Source organism: Suncus etruscus, chromosome 14 (genome assembly GCF_024139225.1).
Source record: "Suncus etruscus isolate mSunEtr1 chromosome 14, mSunEtr1.pri.cur, whole genome shotgun sequence".
In the NCBI taxonomy this organism is placed as follows: Eukaryota; Metazoa; Chordata; class Mammalia; order Eulipotyphla; family Soricidae; genus Suncus; species Suncus etruscus.
The window spans coordinates 91,169,601-91,191,671 of record NC_064861.1 but is presented as its reverse complement, the minus strand read 5'-3'; the positions used below and the strand labels follow the sequence as shown (position 1 = coordinate 91,191,671).

Genomic DNA, 22,071 nt, shown 5'->3' with positions numbered 1-22,071 from the left:
GAGTCCTGCCTGGCTCCAGCCCTGGTCTCTGTGACCCTCCCCCCAATGCCCGACCCCTCTCCTCCTCTCCTTCTCCAACCTTCTCCCCGTCCTCAGTCTGGCTCTAGAACTTTCCTTCTCCTCATCTTTCTCTCTTCCTCCTCCTCCACTTCCTCCTCCTCCTCCTTTCCTCCTCACTGGACTCATCCATCTTTCTGTCCTTTGTCCCTACTAGGACTGCCTGGGACCCTATTTATTAGAATCAGATTGGGCATGGGGGGTTGAACCCCACAACCCAGGCAAACACAGTGGGGGGAGACATCTATACTTGTGTTTGGTTCCCCAAACCCTGAGCCTGGCTGAGAGCTTAGTGTGTGCGTGTGCGCGCGTGTGTTTTACACAGAAGAGCTTAGCATCTTTAATTAAAAAGTGATTTAAATTAATTTTCTGCTCCAAAACTCCTATCTGGGGGGTGGGGAGTGTGTGATTAAAAGCTGGGGGGAGCTTCCCCCTCAATCCTCCTTAAAGGGCCAGCATCACTGTGGGACATCGGTCTGAGACAGTTTCCTGGGGCACCTCCCTGGCCCCAGCAGACTCAGTCCAGCCCCTTGAGTCTGGGTGCCCAGTGTTAGCTGCCTCTTCTTCACAGGTGGGGAGACAGGTTCTAAGAGGTCAGAGCGGGGTGCCCTGGGGTGACTTAGAGCTGGGCTTGTTTGGTTTCCCAGGGCTGCCTCTGGGGAGAAGCAGGAGGTAGTGCTGGTTATGGGGTGTTTATGGCCCATGTTTATGGGGTGTTTACGGTCTCTGCCTTTAGGGAGTCAAGAGGGCAGAACTGCCCCTCCCTCCTCAGCCCTGTCCTTTCTGTCTCTTTCTCTGTATCTCGCTGTCTCTCAGTCTCTGTTTCTGCTGCTTATATCTCTCTGGTCCATCTCTCTGTGGGTTTCTGTCCTCTGTTCTCTGGGGTTTTGAATTTGCGTGTGCATGCACCTGTCACACCCAGGGCATTGTTTCTGTGCAGAAATAAGCATGTGTGTCTAGCATGTTCCTGGCACATGCTGTTTATGTGGTATGCCTGTATCATGTGGTGAGCGGATGCATATCTGTGCACATGTGGGTGTGATCTGAAGTCTTATGCACGTAGGGAGGCACGTTACCACAAACCCACCTCTCGGCCCTGACCCCCAGATTTTTGCCTCTCAGTTGCCTCCCTCCACATGGAGCTTTATGACTTTGGGGGGGTCAAGAAGCCCAGTGTGAGAGCAAGATGGTATCTCTGCAACCCAGGACAGAGCTCTCTGGGCCCTTCCAGGACTCCGGCACCAGCACACTGATGACATACCACACACACACACACACACACACACACACACACACACACACACACACACACACACACACACACACACACACTGCACATCTATGCCTAGAACTTCAGCGGAGACCCCTAAAGTCAGAAAAGCAGCAGTAAATGGAGCCCAGGCACTATCCTATACCCGGGTCTGCTGCTGCTCCTGCCCCAGGGTCTTTACACCTGCATCTAACCCCGGCTTCAAAGTCACCCCCACCTAAGCGAGGCCCAGCTTCAGCTTTTGCACCTTCGAGGTCCTCTGGGATGTCACCTCTCCTAGCTGTTCTTGCTCTGTCCAGAGCTGATGCCACTTCTGGACATGCACTAGGACGAGTGGTCTCCTCCACCACATCCACCGGGCAGAGGATCCCTAGTTTCCTGATGCATAATCGGAACAGCATCCGACAGAGTGGGTGCCTTTGCATGCAAGCACAGTGCCCGCATGGGTCCCAAACCCTCTCACACACGTGAGTATCCCGGAAACATGTCCCCTGTCTCACCATCCAGGTCTCCAGCTCTGGGAAACCTCCCAGATTCTACCTTCCCCTCCAATCATACCACAAGAGCAGCTCTCACCCAGAACACCCCAAAACTCCCTGAGAGCTGATGAAATGGGTGGAGATCAAGCATCTTCTCCAAGGCCCCCCGCCCCCCGCCGTCCACCCCTGCACGCACTGATGCCCAGGGGGCTGTGCCAACCAGGCAGACAGATGGACAGACGGAAGGACAGACAGACAGAGCCCCCCAGAATCGAAGCCGGCCTTGATACCTAGAGCCACACACAGACACACACGCACACACACACACACACACTCACAGGCCATCAGCCCGGAGCCCTGGTCTCCCCAGAGGAGGGAGGAGGCAGGCGGGCGAGTGGGGGGACCCCGGGGCGGGCGGCGGAGGGGGTGGGGGAGTGGGGAGCCGCGGGGCGGGGCTCCCCGCCGCCGACCGAGGCTCCAGCATCTGGGCCGGGCCGGGCCGAGCCGAGCCACTTCCGCCGGCGAGCACCGAGCCGGCCGGGGAGCGCGCAGAGGCAGTGGCCGGGCCCCGCGCGCCCCGCGCACCCCGGGAATCGCGGGCCCGGGCCGGGGGGCTCCGCCTCGGGCGCCTCTCCCCGCCTGCGCTCGAGCCCCTGCAGGCATGCGCCCCTCGCCGTGACCCCCGCGTGGGGAGAGCCCGGGGGTCCATGCTCCGACACCCCCGGCTGCCCCGGGCCTGCCGCTGACGGCGCTGGGGTGGGGGACCAGGACCCCGGCCTCCTGCCCCCGGACGGACCCCGGAGCTGCAGCCCATGGCCCGGAGGGTAGGTCGGTCCGTCCGTCCGTCTGTCCGTCTGCCCGCCTGTCTGTCCGTCTGTCGGTCTGTCTGTCCGGGGCACCCTGGGCGCCCGGCCCAGCCCGAGCCCCGCGCCCTCTGCTCCTCCGCCCTCCCGCCCGGCCCTTTCTCCTCTGCTCCTGAGCTCTCCCCCCTGCTCCCCGTTCCCCCTTCTCTCTCTCTCCTTCCAGCCCCTTCTCTGTCCCCGGCTCCCCCATTTGGCTCAGGGCCCCCCTCTGACCCCAGCTCTCCCAGCCGGCACCCCTCTTTGTCCCCCACTCTCCCCTGGTCCCTCCGTCCCCGCCTGTCCCCGTCCTTCGCGGACCCTCGCCCCCCGCCCCAGCCTCTCTCCCCTCCCCGGCCACTTTTGTTCCAGATCCTTCCGAGGGCAGGGCTGGGGCGCTTGGGGCGAGGGGCTCCCGGCCAGGGCTTGGGGAGAGGGTCTCCGTGGCTGTGGTGGGAGAGAGGGGTGGGGTGAGGAGGTGCGGGTGGAGGGGCCCCCGGGGCGGATGGGGGCCCGGGGCTGGCCAAGTTGGGAGAAGTTGGAGGGCGGAGACATAGACACTCCTGTGCCCCTTCGAGCCTGGTGGGAGGTGCGAGGGTCTGTGCCTTGGGCAGGTGCGACTCCCGCCCACCCCTGTAGATGCCCGCCGCTCGGTGTGGGACCCCTGCCCGCTCACTCGTCCACTCACTCATCCATTCATTCATCCACTCATTCATTCACTCATTCATTCATTTATCCACTCGTTAATTCACTCACTCGTTACCTCATTCATTCATGCACTCATTCACTCATCCACTCATTTACTCATTCATTCTCTCATTCACTCACTCATTCATTCACCCACTCATTGATTCACTCACCCATTCACTCTCATTCGCTTACTGATCTACTCATTCACTCACAAATTCACTCACTTATCCACTCATTCACTCATTAATTTATTCACTCATTCACTCATCCACTCACTCATTCATTCACTCATTCTCTCACTCACTCATTCATCCAGTCATTTATCCACTCATTGATTTACTCACCCATTCACTCTCTCATTCACTTACTGATCTACTCATTCACTCACTAATTCACTCACTCATTGACTCATTCACTCATTCATTCACTCACTCATCCACTCATTCACTCACTAATTTATTCACTCATTCACTCATCTACTCACTCATCCACTCACTCATTCATTCACTCAATCATTCATTCTCTCACTCACTCAACCACTCACTCATTCACTCATTAATTCACTTCCATTCACTCACTCATTCACTTACTCATTCACTCACTCATTCACTTATTTACTCATTCATTCACTTACTCATCCACTCATTGATTCACTCACTCATTGATTCACTCACTCATTCACTCATTAATTCACTCATTAATTCATTCACTCATTCACTTTTCACTCACTCACTCACTCATGTATTCATTCACTTACTCATCCACTCATTCTTTTTTTTTTTTTTTTTTTGGTTTTTGGGCCACACCCTGTGACGCTCAGGGGTTACTCCTGGCTATGCGCTCAGAAGTTGCTCCTGGCTTCTTGGGGGACCATATGGGACGCCGGGGGATCAAACCGCGGTCCGTCCTAGGCTAGTGCAGGCAAGGCAGGCACCTTACCTCCAGCGCCACCGCCCGGCCCTCATCCACTCATTCTTACAGGGACTTGCGTTCTTCCTATCTGGGCTGCATTTGGCTCTTTTTGGGTGTATATGTGTGCGTGAGAGCATGTGTAGGGACATGCATGTGTGTGAACGGGGAGCCCTGTGCAGTGTGGGTGTGACTGGTCACAAAAACTCAGAAGTGTGAATCTTTTCTGACAACTGTGAGAAGTCACATCTGGGGAGACGGAATGTGAGCATTTGTATATGAATGATCCAGTTTTCAGGGAATGAGTTCAGAAGTGTCTCTCTCTCCCTCCCTCTCTCTCTCTCGCTCTCTTTCTTTCTCCCTCTCTGTTCTTTCTTTCTTTCTTTCTTTCTTTCTTTCTTTCTTTCTTTCTTTCTTTCTTTCTTTCTTTCTTTCTTTCTTTCTTTCTTTCTTTCTTTCTTTACTTATTTGTGATTTTTGGATCACACCCGGCAGTGCTCAGGGGTTACTCCTGGCTCCATGCTTAGAAATTGCTCCTGGGGGGGCCGGAGAGATAGCATGGAGGTAAGGTGTTTGCCTTTCATGCAGGAGGTCATCGGTTCGAATCCCGGCATCCCATATGGTCCCCCGTGCCTGCCAGGAGCAATTTCTGAGTCTGGAGCCAGGAATAACCCCTGAGCACTGCCGGGTGTGACCCAAAAACCAAAAAAAAAAAAAAAAAAAAAAAAAAAGAAATTGCTCCTGGGGGCCGGGCGGTGGCGCTAAAGGTAAGGTGCCTGCCTTGCCTGCGCTAGCTTTGGACGGACCAGGTTCGATCCCCCGGTGTCCCATATGGTCCCCCAAGCCAGGAGCGACTTCTGAGCGCATAGCCAGGAGTAACCCCTGAGCGTTATCAGGTGTGGCCCAAAAACAAAACAAAACAAAAAAAAGAAATTGCTCCTGGCAGACACAGGGGACCATATGGGACACCAGGATTCGAACCAATGACCTTCTGCATGAAAGGCAAACGCCATACCTCCATGCTGTAGCATGAAATAATTAACGATGGGGCTGAATGGCGATGGATGGAGGCCTTTGTGCTTAGGCCCCAGCCACGTGGTTTCATCCCCATCAAGCTGGCGAATTCCAGGCCCAGGTAATCGGCGTAATCAAAACTCACTCAAAGGCAGGCTTCAGGAAGAATCATCTTTATTCAAGCCTTAGCCACCACGTGTGTGTGGCCTATCTCATAACCATTTAAGCACTAGTTATTCTTGGCCCTGCATCTAAACTCCTTTCAGCCATCTTTCCTTTGGGCTCCATGCGGCCCCAAGATCCAAAAGCCAGGGACCCGAGCCGGGCCAAGAGAGGAACGGCCAAAGGGCAAAGAGCCAAAAGGGCCGAATTCCCTTGGTCCATGCCTTATCTACCTATTTCCAAACCCCTCCCAGGAATGGGAGGGGCTTGCAGGTAAAGTTACACCTACTATCCGGTTCCCAAGACCCCTCCCAGAAATGGGAGGGTTTAGGGTCTCAAATGGGTACACCCACACATGCTATCTCTCCGGCCCTCCCTCTCTGTTCTTTATTTTTTTCTCTTTCCTCCATCTACTCCCCAAGTCTCCCTCCTCTCTCCTCCTCAAATATCTCCATTGTTCTGAAACTTCTCCCCACTTCAAGTTACCCTGGAACTCTCATTCTCACTACCCCTGGATCTAAGACCACAGTTGGCCTTTCTTCCCTGGACCCTCTTCACACACATCGGGGACAACTGATGGGTCTAGAGGTGCAAGAAGGAGGTCAGAGGACATGACCTTCTGTTCCCCCGACAGCCTATACATGGGAAACCTGGAGGTTCAGGGGGTCCAAGTGAATTTCTGGGGTGCTTGATCAGAGAGGTAGCACAGCGATAGGGTGTTAGCCTTGCACGCAGCCGATCCAGGACAGACAGTAGTTTGAATCCCAGCATCCTATATGGTCGGTCCCCCGTGCCTGCCAGGAGCGAATTTTGAGTGCAGAGCTAGGAGTAACTCCTGAGTGCCGCTGGGTGTGACCTCCAAAACCCCAAACAAATAAAGAATTCCTGGGGTGTGGGTTTGGCATCTCTGATTCTCCACTGAATATCTGGGTTCCTCCTTCCCCAGTACGATGAGCTGCCCCAGTACTCAGGCATTGTGGATGGCACCCCAACCGTGGCCAGCTTCTCAGAGGTACCTGGGGGCCCCGGGCCTTATGGCCCCCGCCGGCCACCCCCACACCCCAGCTTGGATAGCGACGGCCTGAAGAGGGAGAAGGATGAAATTTATGGGTGAGTGAAAGCAGAATCCCCTCTGTCTCAAGACCAGCCTCCTACCTTCTCTCTGTCCCCTCTCTGTCTCCATCTTTTGTATTTTTGGGGACAGGGAAGGGACTTCCAGGTAGTGCTCTAGGGGGCTCCACTCACCATGACTCTTGGATTTTGGGGCTGGGTGGGTCAATGCTGGGTGGGGTGCAGTGCTAACTCGGGCCCAGGGCAACGTGTGGTGTCGAGGCTCAAACTCAGGGCTCCAACATGCCAGGTCAGAACCTCTGAGGCCCTGGGGCTCCCCCAGAGGGTCCCTTTCTCTATTTCTCTTTCGCTCCCCCATCTCCCTCTTAGTAGCACCCCACCGCATCCTTCCTTCAAGAACTCTCTCTTCTCCTGCCCCCCCCACCTACCCAGACACCCCCTCTTCCCACTGCTGGCCCTAGTCTTCGAGAAGTGTGAACTGGCCACGTGCTCCCCCCGGGATGGGGCCAGCGCTGGGCTGGGCGCACCACTGGGCAGCGATGTCTGTTCCTCGGATTCCTTCAATGAGGACATTGCCGCCTTTGCCAAGCAGGTATATGCCCCTCATGCATCCTGCTGGGTCAAGAGAACCCCCAAAAGGGCCATGCTGGTACCTACATGTGTCTTCTTCTTGACTGTCTGCCCTCCCCTCAGGTCCGCTCCGAGAGACCCCTCTTCTCCTCCAACCCAGAGCTGGACAATCTGGTGAGATCTGACCCCCAGCTCTATCCCCTGCCATTTCTTATCCCTGGCCTCTGTAGCTGAGGGTGGGGGTTATTGGGGCAGTCCAATTCTTTTTTTTTAAACATTTATTTATTTATTTATTTATTTATTTATTTTGCTGGTCACACCCAGCAGCACTCAAGAGTTATTCCTGACTCTGTGCTCAGAAATTGCTCCTGGTAGGCTTGAGAGACCATATAGGTCTCTACATGAGAATCAAACCCAGGAGTGGTTCACATTCTTAAAAGTGGGCTCTATGTCTCCACCCCATAATGAGAGAATCTCAAAGAGAGATTCTCAAGCAACAAGCAAGAGAAAGGAATCACTGGGTTAGTGGGTTGAGCAGAGAAAAATTCTGTCTTTGCTCTGCTGGGGGCTCCAGATTGTACTAAAAAAAAAAAAATTAAAAGCAAAAACAAAAAATGCCCTTTGGATCTGGATGGATTTGGGTGTTCTGGGGGAAAAAAGAATCCCCTAAACTGGAACCTTCCGTGTCTACACAGCACACTGGGGTGAGGACAGCCCTTGGGACTGCAGTGTAGACAAGTTTGAGAACTGGAATCCGGGGTCTGATTCTAGATCCCACTTGGTTCCTTATGAGAATCAAGGCAAAAGGCGACCCAGGTCCCTCTCCCGTCTTTCTGGTTTATTTGTGTTTGGTTGATTGGGCCACACCCAGCAGTGCTCGGGGAGTACTCCTGGCTCTGTGCTCATGGCTCACGCCAGGCCAACATCAGGATCCATATGGGATGCAGGGAATCTCCGAACCCAGGATAGCAGTGTGCAAGGTCGCCCCCCCAACCCGCTTCTTTCAGACTAAACACCCCCTCTCCCCCGTGATGGGGGGGGGTAGAGCTGTTGGGTAGAGCTGGATTCCAGGAGAACACTGAGATGACTTAGGTAGGACCAGGAGGAAAGGGAGGAAGGCCAGGCCCCTTCCCTCCCGGGAGCTCCGGCCTCCCGCGCCTTCCCATTGGCCAAATCGGTGTCAAAGGCTTCTGGGAAATGTAGTTTTCAGGTGACAGGTAGGGTGGTAGTTCTTGCAAACCTTAAGGTCCGCTGGGTTCCCTCCTATCAGCTTGGCTGCTGTTCTGCCTTTTGCGCCTCTTGTCTCTCTGACCCTCAGTCCGACTCGTTTGCTTTCCTTATTTCTCCGGGTCTCCTCGCTGCTTCTGCCTCTCCTCTCCCACTTTCTGGGAACCGTCCTGGTCTCCCCACCTGCCTGCTCCTGCCACCTCCTGCTCAGATGATCCAGGCCATTCAGGTGCTCAGGTTTCACCTCCTGGAGCTGGAGAAGGTGAGTGCTGTCCCCCTGGTCTCGGGCGCTCCCCTCTGCCCCGCCACCTCCCCAGCCCTGGCCCCTCCCCTGGGTGGCCCCCCCAGTACCCCGGTGCCCCCTCAGGTCCACGACCTGTGCGACAACTTCTGTCACCGCTACATCACCTGCCTCAAGGGAAAGATGCCCATCGACCTGGTCATCGAGGACAGGGATGGCGGCGCCTACAGGGACGACCTGGATGACTACCCTGTGGCCTGCCCCGGCCTCCCCGAGCAGGTGGGCTTCCCGCCAGGCATCTGCTGCTACCTTGGCCACAGGCAGTGTGGCCGGATCTCGGGGTATTAGCTTTGCAAGAGCCCAAAACCACAGTGGGAAATAGCACCCAGATATATACATACATGCACCCCACATTTACATACAAACACACAGGAACACATACACCCACATTTATCCACACCTGCCCACATATGCATCAGACCCCATGTCACACAGACCGGAGTGCTCTAGACTCACTGTTGAAAATGGTGTCTTTGGGGCCGGGCGGTGGCGCTAGAGGTAAGGTGCCTGCCTTGCCTGCGCTAGCCTAGGACGGACCGTGGTTCGATCCCCCGGTGTCCCATATGGTCCCCCAAGCCAGGAGCAACTTCTGAGCGCATAGTCAGGAGTAACCCCTGAGCGTCACCGGGTGTGGCCCAAAAACCAAAAAAAAAAAAAAAAAAAAAAAAAAAAGAAAATGGTGTCTTTGCAGGACAGAGATGGGCACCCAGATGCCTGTTGGGTGGGTCCTGGGGTGATCAGGAGGCTCAGCCATCACAGTGACCCTGGGAGCTCCTTCTCTTTTGCCTTAAGGTTTAGTTTTGATTGTTGGGAACCAGATGGGAAAGATGTGGGGAAAGATGCCTCTTGCAGCTGAGTGAACCCCAGTAGCCCTATCTCACCACCTGAGTACCCAGGCTATGTGGGACTGGGATACGAGGGCATCTGAGAGGCCCACAGAAGGCCTCCCCCTTTCCCCAAGATGGGTTCAAGCAAGCACCTACAGGATCACCCACTGTGGGGTCTCCGAGCCTGTCTCAAGCCCATCGCCTGGGAAGTGTGTGCAGTGAGAGTGGTAATTGGAGATTCCTCCTGGCTTTGTGCTCAGGGGCCACTCCAGATGGGGCTTGGGCACCATATAGGGTGCTGATGGTTGAATTGGAGTAGGTCACATGCAAGGTAATGCCTGAGGCCCTCTGCTATCTCTCCACCTCACACAATGTCAGTGCCTCTGTGTGTGTCAGTTCAAATCAGGGAGCCCTACAAGCTGTGGTGGGTCCATCTACCACCCCTGGATCTGTGAAAATGGACTTTATTTTTTGGAAGGGGTTCATACTCGGTGGTGCTCAGGGGTTATTGCTGGCTTGAAGCTAAGAAATCACTCCTGGAAGGTTTGGGGGACTTTATGGGATGCCAGGGATTGAACCTGGGTCAGTCACATGCAAGATAATCGCCCTCCCTGTTGTGTTAATTCTCTGGTCCAGAAAGCCTTTCTTGAGAGTAGTGCAGACTCATTTGGCAATACAACCCAACCTGAACTAATGAGGAAACCATTCTAATCTTTACTTATGCCACTTAGGTATTGATCCAGTTGGTGGCAGAAATGTTAATAAGCCCCGTGCCTGGGCCATGTCCCCACTAGGGATGTGTGTGTATGTGTCTGTGTTTGGTGAGCATGCTTCTGTGCTCACTAGAGATGGGGTGCAAAAGTTCTGAGTTCTAAAGCCCTGCAGCTGTCCCCTACCCCACCCCTGGAGCTCAGCTGCAAGGCCAGAGAGATCAGCTTTTATGAGCCCCCATTCCATGACTTGACAGTAAAATAAACTCTCAGGAGCAGGAGCTAACCACAAGAGGCACCGAGAGGCACAGAGATGTGAAGCAATTTCCCCGAGATCACACAGCCAAGACAGCAGAACTGGTCATGGTTCTCACTGGCCCCACCCCTCATCCTGCCCGCTCTGCCTGGGAGAGGCTGACACCAACATTTGATTTCCAGAATAACACGTGGATCAGAGACCATGAGGACAGCGGATCTGCAAATTTGGGGACCCCCGGTCCCTCCAGTGGGGGCCTGGCTTCTCAAAGTGGGGATAACAGCAGTGACCAAGGTGAGACATGAAAGAGGGAGGGAGCCAGAGGAGTGAAATAGCTCACAGGTAGGTGTTATCTTAGGTGAGTGTCTTGGCCACTCGCATCCCTCTGCCGTCCATAGTCCTGCATTTTCTCCACCTTCTCCCCAGGAGATGGGCTGGATGCCAGTGTGGCCTCCCCCAGCTCTGGAGGAGAAGATGAGGATCCAGACCAGGAGCGGCGGCGGAACAAGAAGAGGGGGATCTTCCCGAAGGTGGCCACCAACATCATGAGGGCCTGGTTGTTTCAGCATCTGTCGGTGAGAACCCGGGTGGCAGTGCCTGTAGTTGGCCCCAATGAGACCCAACTACAGAGTGGCTGCGAATCTCCAGCAGGTGGTGCTGTTGAGAAATCATAGCTTAGACCTGCCCTAGCAGGTGGCGCTGTCGAGAGGAACATGGCTCAGACCCCCCAGCAGGTGGCACTGTTAATAAAAACATGGCTCAGACTCCCCAGCAGGAGGTGCTTTTGAGATGAGCATAGCTTAGACACCCCAGCAGGTGGCGCTGTTGAGAGGACCATGGCTCAGACACCCCCAGCAGGAGGGGCTATTGAGAGGAACATAGCTCAGACCTCCCAACAGGTGGCGCTGTTAGGAGGAGCATAGCTTAGATTCCCCCAGCAGGTGGCGCTGTTGAGAAGAACATGGCTCAGACTCCCCAGCAGGTGACGCTGTTGAAAGGAAAATAGCTCAGACCCCCAGCAGGTATAACTGTTTAGTGATATAGCGCAGATCCCCCAGCAGGTGGCGCTGTTGAGAGGAACATGGCTCAGACCGCCCAGCAGGATGCGCTATTGAGAGGAAAATAGCTCAGACCTCCAGCAGGTTTAGCTGTTTAGAGTGATATAGTGCAGATCCCCCAGCAGGTGGCGCTGTTGAGAGGACCATGGCTCAGACCATCCAGCAGGTGGCACTGTTGAAAGTGCTGTAGTGCAGATTCCCCCAGCAGATGGCGCTGTTTAGTGTGCTATAGTGCAAATTTCCCAGCAGGTGGCAGTGTTGAGAGGAACATGACTCAGACCCCCCCCAGCAGATGGTGCTGTTGAGAGTGCTATAGCGCAGATCCCCCTGCAGGTGGCGCTGTTGAGAAGAACATGACTCAGACCCTCCAGCAGGTGGCGCTGTTGAAAGAGATGCAGCACAGATCTCCCAGCAGGTGGCGCTGTTGAGTGCTATAGCGCAGATCTTTGGCGCTGTTAAGAGTGCTATAGCGCAGATCTCCCAGCAGGTGGCGCTGTTGAGACTGATAGAGTACAGATCCCCCAGGAGGTGGCGCTATTGAGAGTGATATATCGTAGATCCCCCAGCGAGTGGCAGTTTTGAAAGTGATATAACGCAGATCCCCCAGCAGGTAGCGCTGTTAAAAGGAACATGGCTCAGACTTTCCAGCAGGTGGCGCTGTTGAGAATGCTATAGCGCAGATCTCCCAGCAGGTGGCGCTGTTGAGAGGACCATGACTCAGAACCCCCCCCAGCAGATGGTGCTTTTGATAGAAACATGGCTTAGACCCCCCAGCAGGTGGCGCTGTTGAGAGGACCATAACTCAGACTCCCCCAGCAGGTGGCGCTGTTGAGAGGGCAATAGCTCAGACTCCCCCAGCAGGTGGCGCTATTGAAAGCGACATAGCACAGATCCCCCTAGGTGGCACTGTTTAGAGCAGCATAGCAAGGACCCTGTTTTCCCCTATGGGTGCCAGGTGAGGGATTTTTTTGGAGGGCGTTAGGAGGCTACACCTGGTCATGTTCAGGGGCTACTCTTAGCTTGGTACTCACTACTCTTGGTGGTGCCCTGGCACCCAGCAGCCAGGCATCTCACGTGCAATGCTGCACTCGCTCTTTGAGACTTCTCAGCCCTTGCTGGCAGCTCTTTGGTCCTTTACTCCACCAGCCCTCTAGCCAGTCAAACACTCCAGGGGAAAGAGACTTTTGGGGGTCCCCACACCAGCAGTGCTCAGGGGTTGTGAAGGGGCCACGGGGTGTCAGGGAAAGAACTTTGGGTCCCCACCCCCATGCAAAAACTGACTGTTTTTCATGTCATAGGGGAGGAGATGACAGCTCAGAGGGGTCCCCACTAGATGTGGTGTCAGATACAGGTGGGCTGGCCAGAATTGCACCAGAATGCCCCCACGGAGAGATGTCTTCTCACAAGACAGAGGCAATGAAATGGGGCGTGTGTGTGTGTCAAGGTGGGAGAGAGTACAGCAAGTTAGGCACTTGCTCTGCAGTTACCGACCAGGGTTCAATTCCTGGCATCACATATGGTCCCTGAACCCCAGCCAGGAGTGATTCCTAGCCCTGAGCATCACTGGGTGTTGCAAAAAAACAAAACCAAAAACAAAACCAAAAACAAAACCCAAAACCATAAGAACTTAAAAAATAAAATAAAATAAAATAAATAAAATAGAGGCTGGAGAGATAGCATGGAAGTAGGCCTTCCATGCAGAAGGTTCAAATCCCGGCATCCCATATGATCCCTCGTACCTGACGGGTGATTTCTGAGCGCAGAGCCAGGAGTTGAGCTGGCTCAAACAAATAAAATAAAATAAAACAAAAACTGGCACCTGAGCCCAGATCAATAGCATAGTGAGGAGGTCTCTTGCCTTGCACACTGCCTACCTAAGTTCCATTCCAGCATCTTATAGGTCCCCAAGCACCGCCAAGAGTAATTCCGGAGTGCAGAGTCAGGAATAAACCCTGAACATTAGGCCCCAAAACAAAATAATAATAATAATAATAATAATAATAAAGTAAAAGTGAGAGAGATATTGGGTGAGATAGAGAGAAAACAACATACAGCAGTGCTGGAAGAGGCGGCTTATGGGTTCCCTGGAAAGTTGCTGTATACCCCAGGCTGGGTTCTGCTCCCTGAGGCTGCGGGCTCGGACCCAAGGGCTCCATGGGCCCAGACAGGCAGGGTGAGTCTTGCTCCTCATGGCCGCAGCACCCGTACCCGTCGGAGGAGCAGAAGAAGCAGCTGGCACAGGACACGGGACTCACCATTCTGCAAGTGAACAACTGGTGAGATGCGGGTGAGGCAGGTGGGCGTCGTGGCCATGCCATTCTTCCTCCCTTCACCTCTTCATGCTCCCCAATGTCTCTCTCCCACCCCTCATGCTCCTTCCACAATCTCCGGCTTCCTTGACGTTCCCCCAGGTTCATCAATGCCCGGAGACGCATCGTGCAGCCCATGATTGATCAGTCCAACCGCACAGGTAGGCCAAGGTGGGCGGAGGTGGGCCCAGGGTCTCTGGAGAAGTGTCACAGCAGGGACCCCTGCACCCTGGAGACTCAGCCAGCACTCCTCAGCCCCTTCCATTCACCTCGCAGGGCAGAGTGCCAGCTTCAGCCCTGAGAGCCAGCCCATGGGAGGCTACACTGATACTCAGCCGCCACATGTGTCCATCAGGCCGCCTGGTAAGACCACGTCCACAGCTGATCAGGCCACGCCCCATTTCAGGGCACACCCAGCCTGTCAGGCCACACCCCTTACCTATGAGGCCACGCCCTCAACCTGCCAGGACATGCCCCAGCTGTCAGGCCACACCCCTTGACACGTCTATCCTGCCAGACCACACCCCAGTCTTCTGGACCACGCCCTCAGCCTGTCAGTCCCGCCCCAGCTTTCAAGCCACACCCCTGACTCTAAGGCCACGCCCACTGTGTCAGGCCACACCCCCTGGGAGAGTGTCTCAACTCCTCAATGACTTAATCCAGGAATGTCCAGGGTCCCAGTTCCCACGCTCCAGGCTTCCTTCCCCGACTGGGAGACCCCACTTTCTCTAGAAATTGCCACTTGGGGGGTTGGAGCCATCGAACAGCAGGTAGAGCGTTTGCCTTGCACAAACAAGGCTGATCTGGATTTCATCCTTGGCACAGAACCTGCCAGGAGTGATATCTGAGCCTGAGATAAGCCCTGAGTGTCACTGGGTGTGGCCCCCAACAAACATAACTTACAAAAAACAAACAGATAAACGGGCACCTAGGCCAGATCAATAACATAGCGGGAGGGCTTTGCCTAGCACAGTGCCTAGCTGAGTTTCATCCCCAGCATCCTGTCAGGTTCCCCAAGCACTGCCAGGAGTGATTCCTGAGCACAGAGCCAGGAGTAAATCCTTAGCACTGCTGGCTGTGGCTCAGGAACAAAACAAAAACAAACCCCAAAACTGTCACCTTCTTTTTATTTGCCTTAAGCCCTCCTGATAATCTTACTTTGTTGTGTTATCTTCTTAAAATACCACTCAGTCTGTCCTGATATAGGGGTCCTGGGTGGAAAATAGGGGCTGATTGGACTTCTGGGAGGGAAGTGTCCAGTAAGGACCCACTAATCTCCTCCATCTCTCAGGATCCATGGGCATGAGTCTGAACGTGGAAGGGGAGTGGCACTACCTGTAGGGGCTGGATTCAGGACATGTGTGAGTGAATACCATCTGGGGGTGTGGGGGTTCTGTGACTCTCAAAGGCCTTTGCCCTCCAGCCTGGCTCCCCAGGGCTTGGTGAGGAGGTTATCCATTTGCCTGTCCAGTGTCCACTCTCACTGTCTTTCCATCCAGAGATTGACCACTGGTAACCCACTGGATATCCACCCATATATTCACCAACTCACTCATGCCTCCTACCCTGGCATTGCCCTACTACTGTGCTGATCCACCCACCCACATTCCCCTACATGCACTCACCAATATTTGCGGGGCTCCCGAGAATTACTTAGGAGGTCTGGAGTCCACAGGGCCAGTAGGACCAGAGAATAAATGGAAGGGCTCAGGGACCCTGTAATGCTCAAATCTCAAGTCCATCCCATCAGGGGGATCAAGTGATGTCAGGAGTTCCCCATAGATTGGGCACAGGTTAGATGTGTGCCTCAACTTCTGTATTATCTCCCGACCCCTTATCTCCCTGTTTGTGTCCCAACATATGCTTGCCTGCATCCGCACATCCTTCATCCTTTCGACATCATCCATCTGTCCTTCCTTCCATTCACCCATCTTTCCATCCATTCCCTTATCAGCTTTCCTTCCATCTACACACCATCCACCCATCTACCTCTACCCATTATCCATCATCCTTCCACCAATATATCTATTCACTCATCCATCCACCACCCACCCACCCATCCATCCACACACCCATCCATCCATCCATCCACCACCCACCCATTCATCCATCCATCCATCTACCTACCATTCATCCATTCATTCACTCATCCACTATCCATCCACCTACCCATCCATCTATCTATCCACTCAACTTTCCATCCATCCCCTTGTCAGCCTTTCATACATCCACATACCATCCATTCACTCATCAATCTATCCACCATCCACCCATCCATCCATACACACACCCATCCATCCACCCACCTATTATCCTATCTGTCCATATGCATTCATCCATCCACACACAACCATCTACCTATTCATCCACCCACCCCATTCATTCATCCATCAATCCATCCATCATCTACCCATCCACTCACCATCCACTCACCACCCACCATCCACCCATCCATCTGTCCATTCATCTACCATCCATCCCCATTCTCTTCCCTTTTGTCACCTTTCCTGGTCTTTTGCTGACAGGTCCTTTCTCCAGTTTCTCTGAGTCACTCTCCTCTGTCCCACACTCTCAACATCCTTTTTCTCCGTCCTTTGAAGAGATGAAGGGGAGGTTTCCCAGCAACACTTGGGAGCTTGGCGGCCACTCCAGGCAATACTGAGCTCAGTGCAACTACCTGATAGTTAGATGTTCCAGAATGACCACACAGAACTACTCAGGCCTGAGAAGCTGGGAACCACTGGGATGGCCATGGCTCTCAGTGTTGGGGATCAAACTGCATGAAGCCCCCTTCTATGTCTATACTGTCCCTCTCCCTGCTCAAAACCCCCCTCTTTCTCTCCCTCCACTGACTGCCCTCTCCTGTTCTCCACAGACCCCAGCCATGGACTCTGACCACCAGGCCCCACGTGGATTGTGTCCCCAACCTTCCCTCTGGCATCCGGGCCCTGCCTCTGAAGGTCCCCGATACTCAGAACCTACCTCCCTGGGGTCTTGCCTGGATGGGGGGGGGGTGCTGAGCGCCCTCTGGAGGGTGCTCAAGGACAAAGACCAGGCCTCCAGGTCCTGCACCCCAATTCTGCCCTCACTCCTGAACGTGCCAGGAAAGACCCTGGGCCCTGGGTCTCCAGGAAGTTGGTGGCTGGGACGCTGCTTCCAGGACAGAGACAGGGTCGGGGGTGGGCTGGTGCCACCAAGCAAGGAGGGTCCTGGCACTTGGGCGACGGTCCCTTGGTCCTGCTGGCCCACCCCCTGTGCTCTCCCTACCTCCTGTCTTTGATGGCTTTGAGCTTTTTTGTAAGGATAAAGTCTTAGGAAGAAAAGATGTGTCTCTGCCCGCCTGGTCCCTTGGCTCTCCTGGTCGTGCTCCATTTTGCATCCATTTTGCATGTGTTGATCAGCAGGTGACCAGAAGGTACCAGTCCTTTCCACCTTTTCCTTCCACTTCTGCTTCCACGAATCACTCTCTGTTTCCTGTCTGGGGTCACACCTGGTGGTGCTCTGTGTGGGGAACTTGGGACTTGGAGAATCACATTGGTGCTAAAAGATCTTATGGTGCTAAAAGATCTTATGGTGCTGTAGACAGAACAAAAGCCTCCCCCCTGCCTGTAGCCCCCCATGTGCAAAACCTGTGCTCAGCCTACCAGGCCAACACCCTCACCCTCTGGCAAAGTATTTTATTTATTTGTTTGTTTATTTATTTTCATTTTGGAGCCACACTTGGTGATACGCAGGGGTCACTTTTGGCTCTGCACTGTATTTTATTTATTTATTTATTTATTTATTGGTTTTTGGGTCACACCCGGCGGTGCTCAGGGGTTACTCCTGGCTGTCTGCTCAGAAATAGCTCCTGGCAGGCACGGGGGACCATATGGGACACCGAGATTCGAACCAACCACCTTTGGTCCTGGATCGGCTGCTTGCAAGGCAAACGCCGCTGTGCTACCTCTCCAGGTCCATGTATTTTATTTTTTTGGATGGGGGGCTATACTCAGTGGTGTTCAGGGGTTCCTTCTGACTCTGTGCTCAGAAATCACTCCTGGCAGGCTCGGAGAACCCTATGAGATGCTGGGATTTGAACTCAGGTCAACCGCATGCAAGGCAAATACCCTACTCACTGTGCTATTGCTTTGGCCCAAACCTGGGTTAGTTTCATGTAATGCAAATACCCTCCCTGCTGTAATTAAGGCTCCAGCCATAAGGGATTAATTATTGTTGTTGTTATTATTATTTTGGTGTTGGGAACAGACTTGGTGATGCTCAGAGCTTGCTCCTGGTTCTGCATTCAGGTTTTCTCCTAGCAGTGCTCAGCGGACCATATGGGATGCTGGGGATTGAACCCATGTCTACTGCATATAAAGCAAACTCTGTCCCCGCTGTCTCTGGCTCCAGTCCCTAAGCCCCCATCAATCCCCTTTTTCCCATCTCCCATCCCTCCCTCATCCCCACTGTAGCAGACAATGTCATGGTTTCTACAGGACTCTGAGGTTGTGGCCCACATGGGAGTCAGGGCTCCCTTCTGAGGGCCAGCAGAGGCCATAGGAGTGATCAGCTGGCTGTCGGGAGCTCCCGTCTACTGTCTGCTGTGTTCTGTGTCACCCTGCTCCCTGTGCTACTTGGATCCAGGGGACGGGAGGTCAGGTGGAGCCCTGCCACAGGCAGACTCAGATCCCTGGAGCTGCAAGAAGGGGCATGTAAGGAGGTTCACCCCAGTTTAAGGATCTTCCACCCCCTTCTCCATCTGTTCCAGAGCAAGCCAGCCCCTTCCCAGCACTACCTCCAAGTACAGTCCTACAATATGAAAAAAAGAGAGCTTAAATGAAATCACAGCTGGGAGGGTGTTTGGGACCCCATAGGATCCTCCAAGCACCACCAGGAGTGATCCTTGAGCAGAGCCAGGAGTCAGCCCTGAGCACCGCCTGGTTGGGCCAAAATAAAAAACCCCCCAAAACAAATAAGCCAAGTGTCTCCACAACCCTGGGGTGAGGAATGGGATCCTGAGTTCAGGGGATGCCTGTGCAATACTGAGGAGCCCCACAGGCGGAGGGGGCAAGCCAGCAAGGAGGGTTTGGGGTTTGCATGACTGTGTGTGCTGTGGCTCTGATTTGGGTGTTGGTGTGAATGTCTGGGGTGGGCCCGAATGTGGCCTCCTATTGTCCCCCCCAACCATCTGGGCTGAGGGTGACCCCAACAGAGGCTGCGTGCCTATGGAGGTCATGGTGGGCTATGGATGAAGTCGGCGCATCTGCACAATGTCTGCCCTCATATCTTGGGAGTCTTGGGGTTCTGTTCCCCCATCAGGGGAACCCACGATCTGCACTCTCAGAAGTCACTTCCATGAGCTGGGGTCTGTCTTATGGGCAGGTTCACCCACCAAGTTCCCCTTCGCCATCCCACAAGTGATTCCATGCAGGTAAGACCGTGGGTTCAGTGCCCTCCAGGAAAAGGACTCGGAGAAGACATTCATTATCCATATTTTTTTTTGAGGAAATGATACTCTGTCTTATTAACTCTGTCATATAAATCAATACAACGACCATTCCGACAAGATGCCAAAACATGACAAAACAAAACATCTGCTAGAAACTGCAGAAAGGAGGTAAATGATCCATAAAGGCTGCGAGAAGGCACTTGCCATCATAAGTCATCATGGTAATGCAATTGAAATTGCATTAAGAGCGGATGATTGCCTTGCACACCGATGATCGGGGTTCGATTCTGGCAGCTGGTCCCCCGGACTCTGCCAGGAGTGATTCCTGAGCTCAGAACCAGGAGAAATGTCTCACCCTCCCTCGCTTCCTCTGGGGGAAACGATGACTCCCAGGATGTTACTGCTGCAGCCCCCAGAGTGTCTGTGCAGACCCGGGACAGGTGGGACCCCCACGGAACTCTGGGGTAAAGCACACCCTCTTTTGCCCAGTCTCTTGCCCATCTCATATGGTCCCCCGAGCACTGGCAGGAGTCATTCCTGAGTGCAGAGTAAGCCTTAAGCACTGCTGGTGTGGCAAAACAAACAAATAAAATATGTTAGAAAGAAAAAGAAAGTTCCACACACACAGTGTAGAATTGTGGCTGAGGACTGGAGCTATAGCAGATGGGGAGGGCACTTGCCTTGCATAGGACCACCAGGGTCCAATCTCACAGGATCCTTTGAGCCGTCCTGGAGTCAATCCTGAGCCAACTTAAGCCCCGCATCTCCCCAAAATATAAAACTTAAGAATTGCAAGAGCTTGTGGCGCAGGACTCAAAATTCGCTGCATTGTGTTGTGCAGTTTGGTTGGTTCTTGATTTGGAGCCATATTGGGTGGTGCTCAGGAATCATTCCTAGCGGGCTCAGGAACATATGGGATGCTGGGGATCAAACCCAGTCACCCATCTGCAAGGCAAACGCCATTCTTGCTGTGCTATCTTTCTGGTCCCCAAAATAATTTAAGAAAATGACAAAGGGGCCAAAGTGGTGGCACAGTGATAGGGCATTTGCCTTATATGTGGTTGACCTAGGACGGACCGTGGTTCGATCCCCTGGTGTCCCATATGGCCCCAAGCCAGGAGCGATTTCTGAACACAGAGCCAGGAGTGATCCCTGAGCATCATTGGGTGTGCCCCCCCCCAAAAAAAAACAAAGAAAATAACAAATATGGGGACCAGAGTGATAGAGTGACAGTGGTAAGGCGTTTGCCTTGCACGCTGCCAACCCAGGACGGGCCCGGACTTGATTCCTGGCATCCCATAGGGTCCCCGAGCCTGCCAGGAGCAATTTTTGAGCACAGAGCCAGGAAGAACCCCTGAGCGCTACAAGGTGTGCCCCCCCCCCCCAAAAAAAAGAAAGAAAATAACAAAAACTTAAAAAAAAGTCAGGGGCCGGGAAGGTGGCGCTAGAGGTAAGGTGTCTGCCTTGCAAGCGCTAGCGTAGGATGAACTGTGGTTTGATCCCCCGGTGTCCCATATGGTCCCCCCAAGCCAGGGGCAATTTCTGAGCGCATAGCCAGGAGTAACCCCTGAGTGTCAAATGGGTGTGGCCCCAAAACCAAAACCAAACCAAACCAAAACAAACCTGAGTCAGAGAGGCCCCTTATGTGTGTTCTGAGGCCTCTGACAAAGAGGAAATTGAGGGGCAGGGAGGGAGGGGCCAACCTAGGAAGTGGGTTCTGTGCCCGGGTCCCCCCAGACTCCTCATGCGGACCAAGTGACCCAGCCACTCTCTGGCCCACCCTTGGGCTTGTCTGAGCTGATGCCCTGACAGACTAAGTCAGGCCGGGTTCAGGCACAATGGGCACAGGCGAGGCTCTGCCAGCACTGGAGGACTGCAGGCACCAGTATGAGCCAAAGGGGTTGGGGGTGCAGTGGGGTGGGGCAGCGTGGGCACTGGGACCTCATCCACTGGGAGACAGGCCTGTGACCAACAGGCTGTGACTTGTGGAACTTTGGTGGGAAACTGACTCCCAGGAGGCAGACATGGAAACGGGGGCTGGACAGGAAGTGCTGGATCCCACCCAGGTGCTGGGAGCCATTGGGCCTCATGGCAGTTTGGGGGTGAGCAGGAAAGGAGGGAGGCCAAGATGACAGAGTGGACCTGCCTGCCACGGAGGAAAGAGGGGCTAAAAGTGACCTGGACTTCAGAGCCAGTCAAGCTCAGTCTCAATATGGGAGGGATTTGGGGGGACAGAAAAAAGTGGGGGGATAATGGATGCATTGAAGGGCCAGAGAGATAGTCCAATGGGTAGGGTGCTTTCCTTGTACATTGTTGACCCAGGTTCAATCCCTGGCACCCCTGAGCCTGCCAGGAGAGATTCCTGAGTGTAGAGCCAGGAGTAACCACTGAGCACTGCCGGGTGTGGCCCAGAACAAAACAAAACAAAACAAAGAAGGGTGCTTTGATTCAAATAGATTTATTGGGCACAGTGGGGAGGGTGCTGGCCTTGCACATGGTCCCCCGGGTCCTGCCAGGAGTGATCCCTGAGCACTGATGGGTGTGACCCCAAAAGAAAATAAACATCACTGAGAAGGGCCAGAGGCAGGAGGAGCAGCTGGACATGGTCATAGGGATGGGGCTCAGTGCAGGGATGAGGGGCCGGATGGTGCCTGGTTTGGGAGGTGAGGCAGGAGGTGGCAGGAAACAGGGCCTTGGCTGGACCCCAGGGAGTGGAAGGGAGGGAAGAGGAGGCCACAGCTAGAGCCCTCGGCCCCATAGTGGGAATAAACAGGCCTGTGACCCGGTGAATGAGTGGGGCTGTGCACAGTATCCGGTGAACAGTTGAGCCGTGAGCACACGGCCCCCCAGGAATGGAGTTCCCCAGCCTGACCATCCATGCTGTTCGGCAG

The 22,071-nt window shown here is 54.1% G+C and overlaps 1 protein-coding gene and 1 long non-coding RNA gene across 3 annotated transcripts; both read left to right on the top strand.

Annotated features, from left to right (window-relative positions):
- Nucleotides 1-2,334: 2,334 nt before the first annotated feature.
- Nucleotides 2,335-17,072, top strand: MEIS3 (Meis homeobox 3). 2 transcript variants are annotated; one of them, XM_049787291.1, is made up of 13 exons: nucleotides 2,335-2,630; nucleotides 6,367-6,530; nucleotides 6,924-7,083; nucleotides 7,185-7,235; nucleotides 8,500-8,550; nucleotides 8,707-8,808; nucleotides 10,565-10,676; nucleotides 10,809-10,957; nucleotides 13,640-13,716; nucleotides 13,852-13,910; nucleotides 14,026-14,112; nucleotides 15,041-15,110; nucleotides 16,625-17,072. In XM_049787291.1, exons 1-12 carry the CDS (start codon nucleotides 2,619-2,621, stop codon nucleotides 15,088-15,090), a joined length of 1,074 nt encoding a protein of 357 aa, XP_049643248.1. In that variant the 5' UTR covers nucleotides 2,335-2,618; the 3' UTR covers nucleotides 15,091-15,110; nucleotides 16,625-17,072. The 2 variants fall into 2 exon arrangements, with proteins under 2 accessions (XP_049643248.1, XP_049643247.1); XM_049787290.1 differs by having other exon boundaries at nucleotides 8,656-8,808.
- Nucleotides 11,182-12,351, top strand: LOC126028292 (uncharacterized). Its single transcript, XR_007502414.1, has 4 exons — nucleotides 11,182-11,198; nucleotides 11,365-11,404; nucleotides 12,218-12,259; nucleotides 12,302-12,351. It is a non-coding gene; the product is annotated as an uncharacterized LOC126028292 (long non-coding RNA).
- Nucleotides 17,073-22,071: the final 4,999 nt, after the last annotated feature.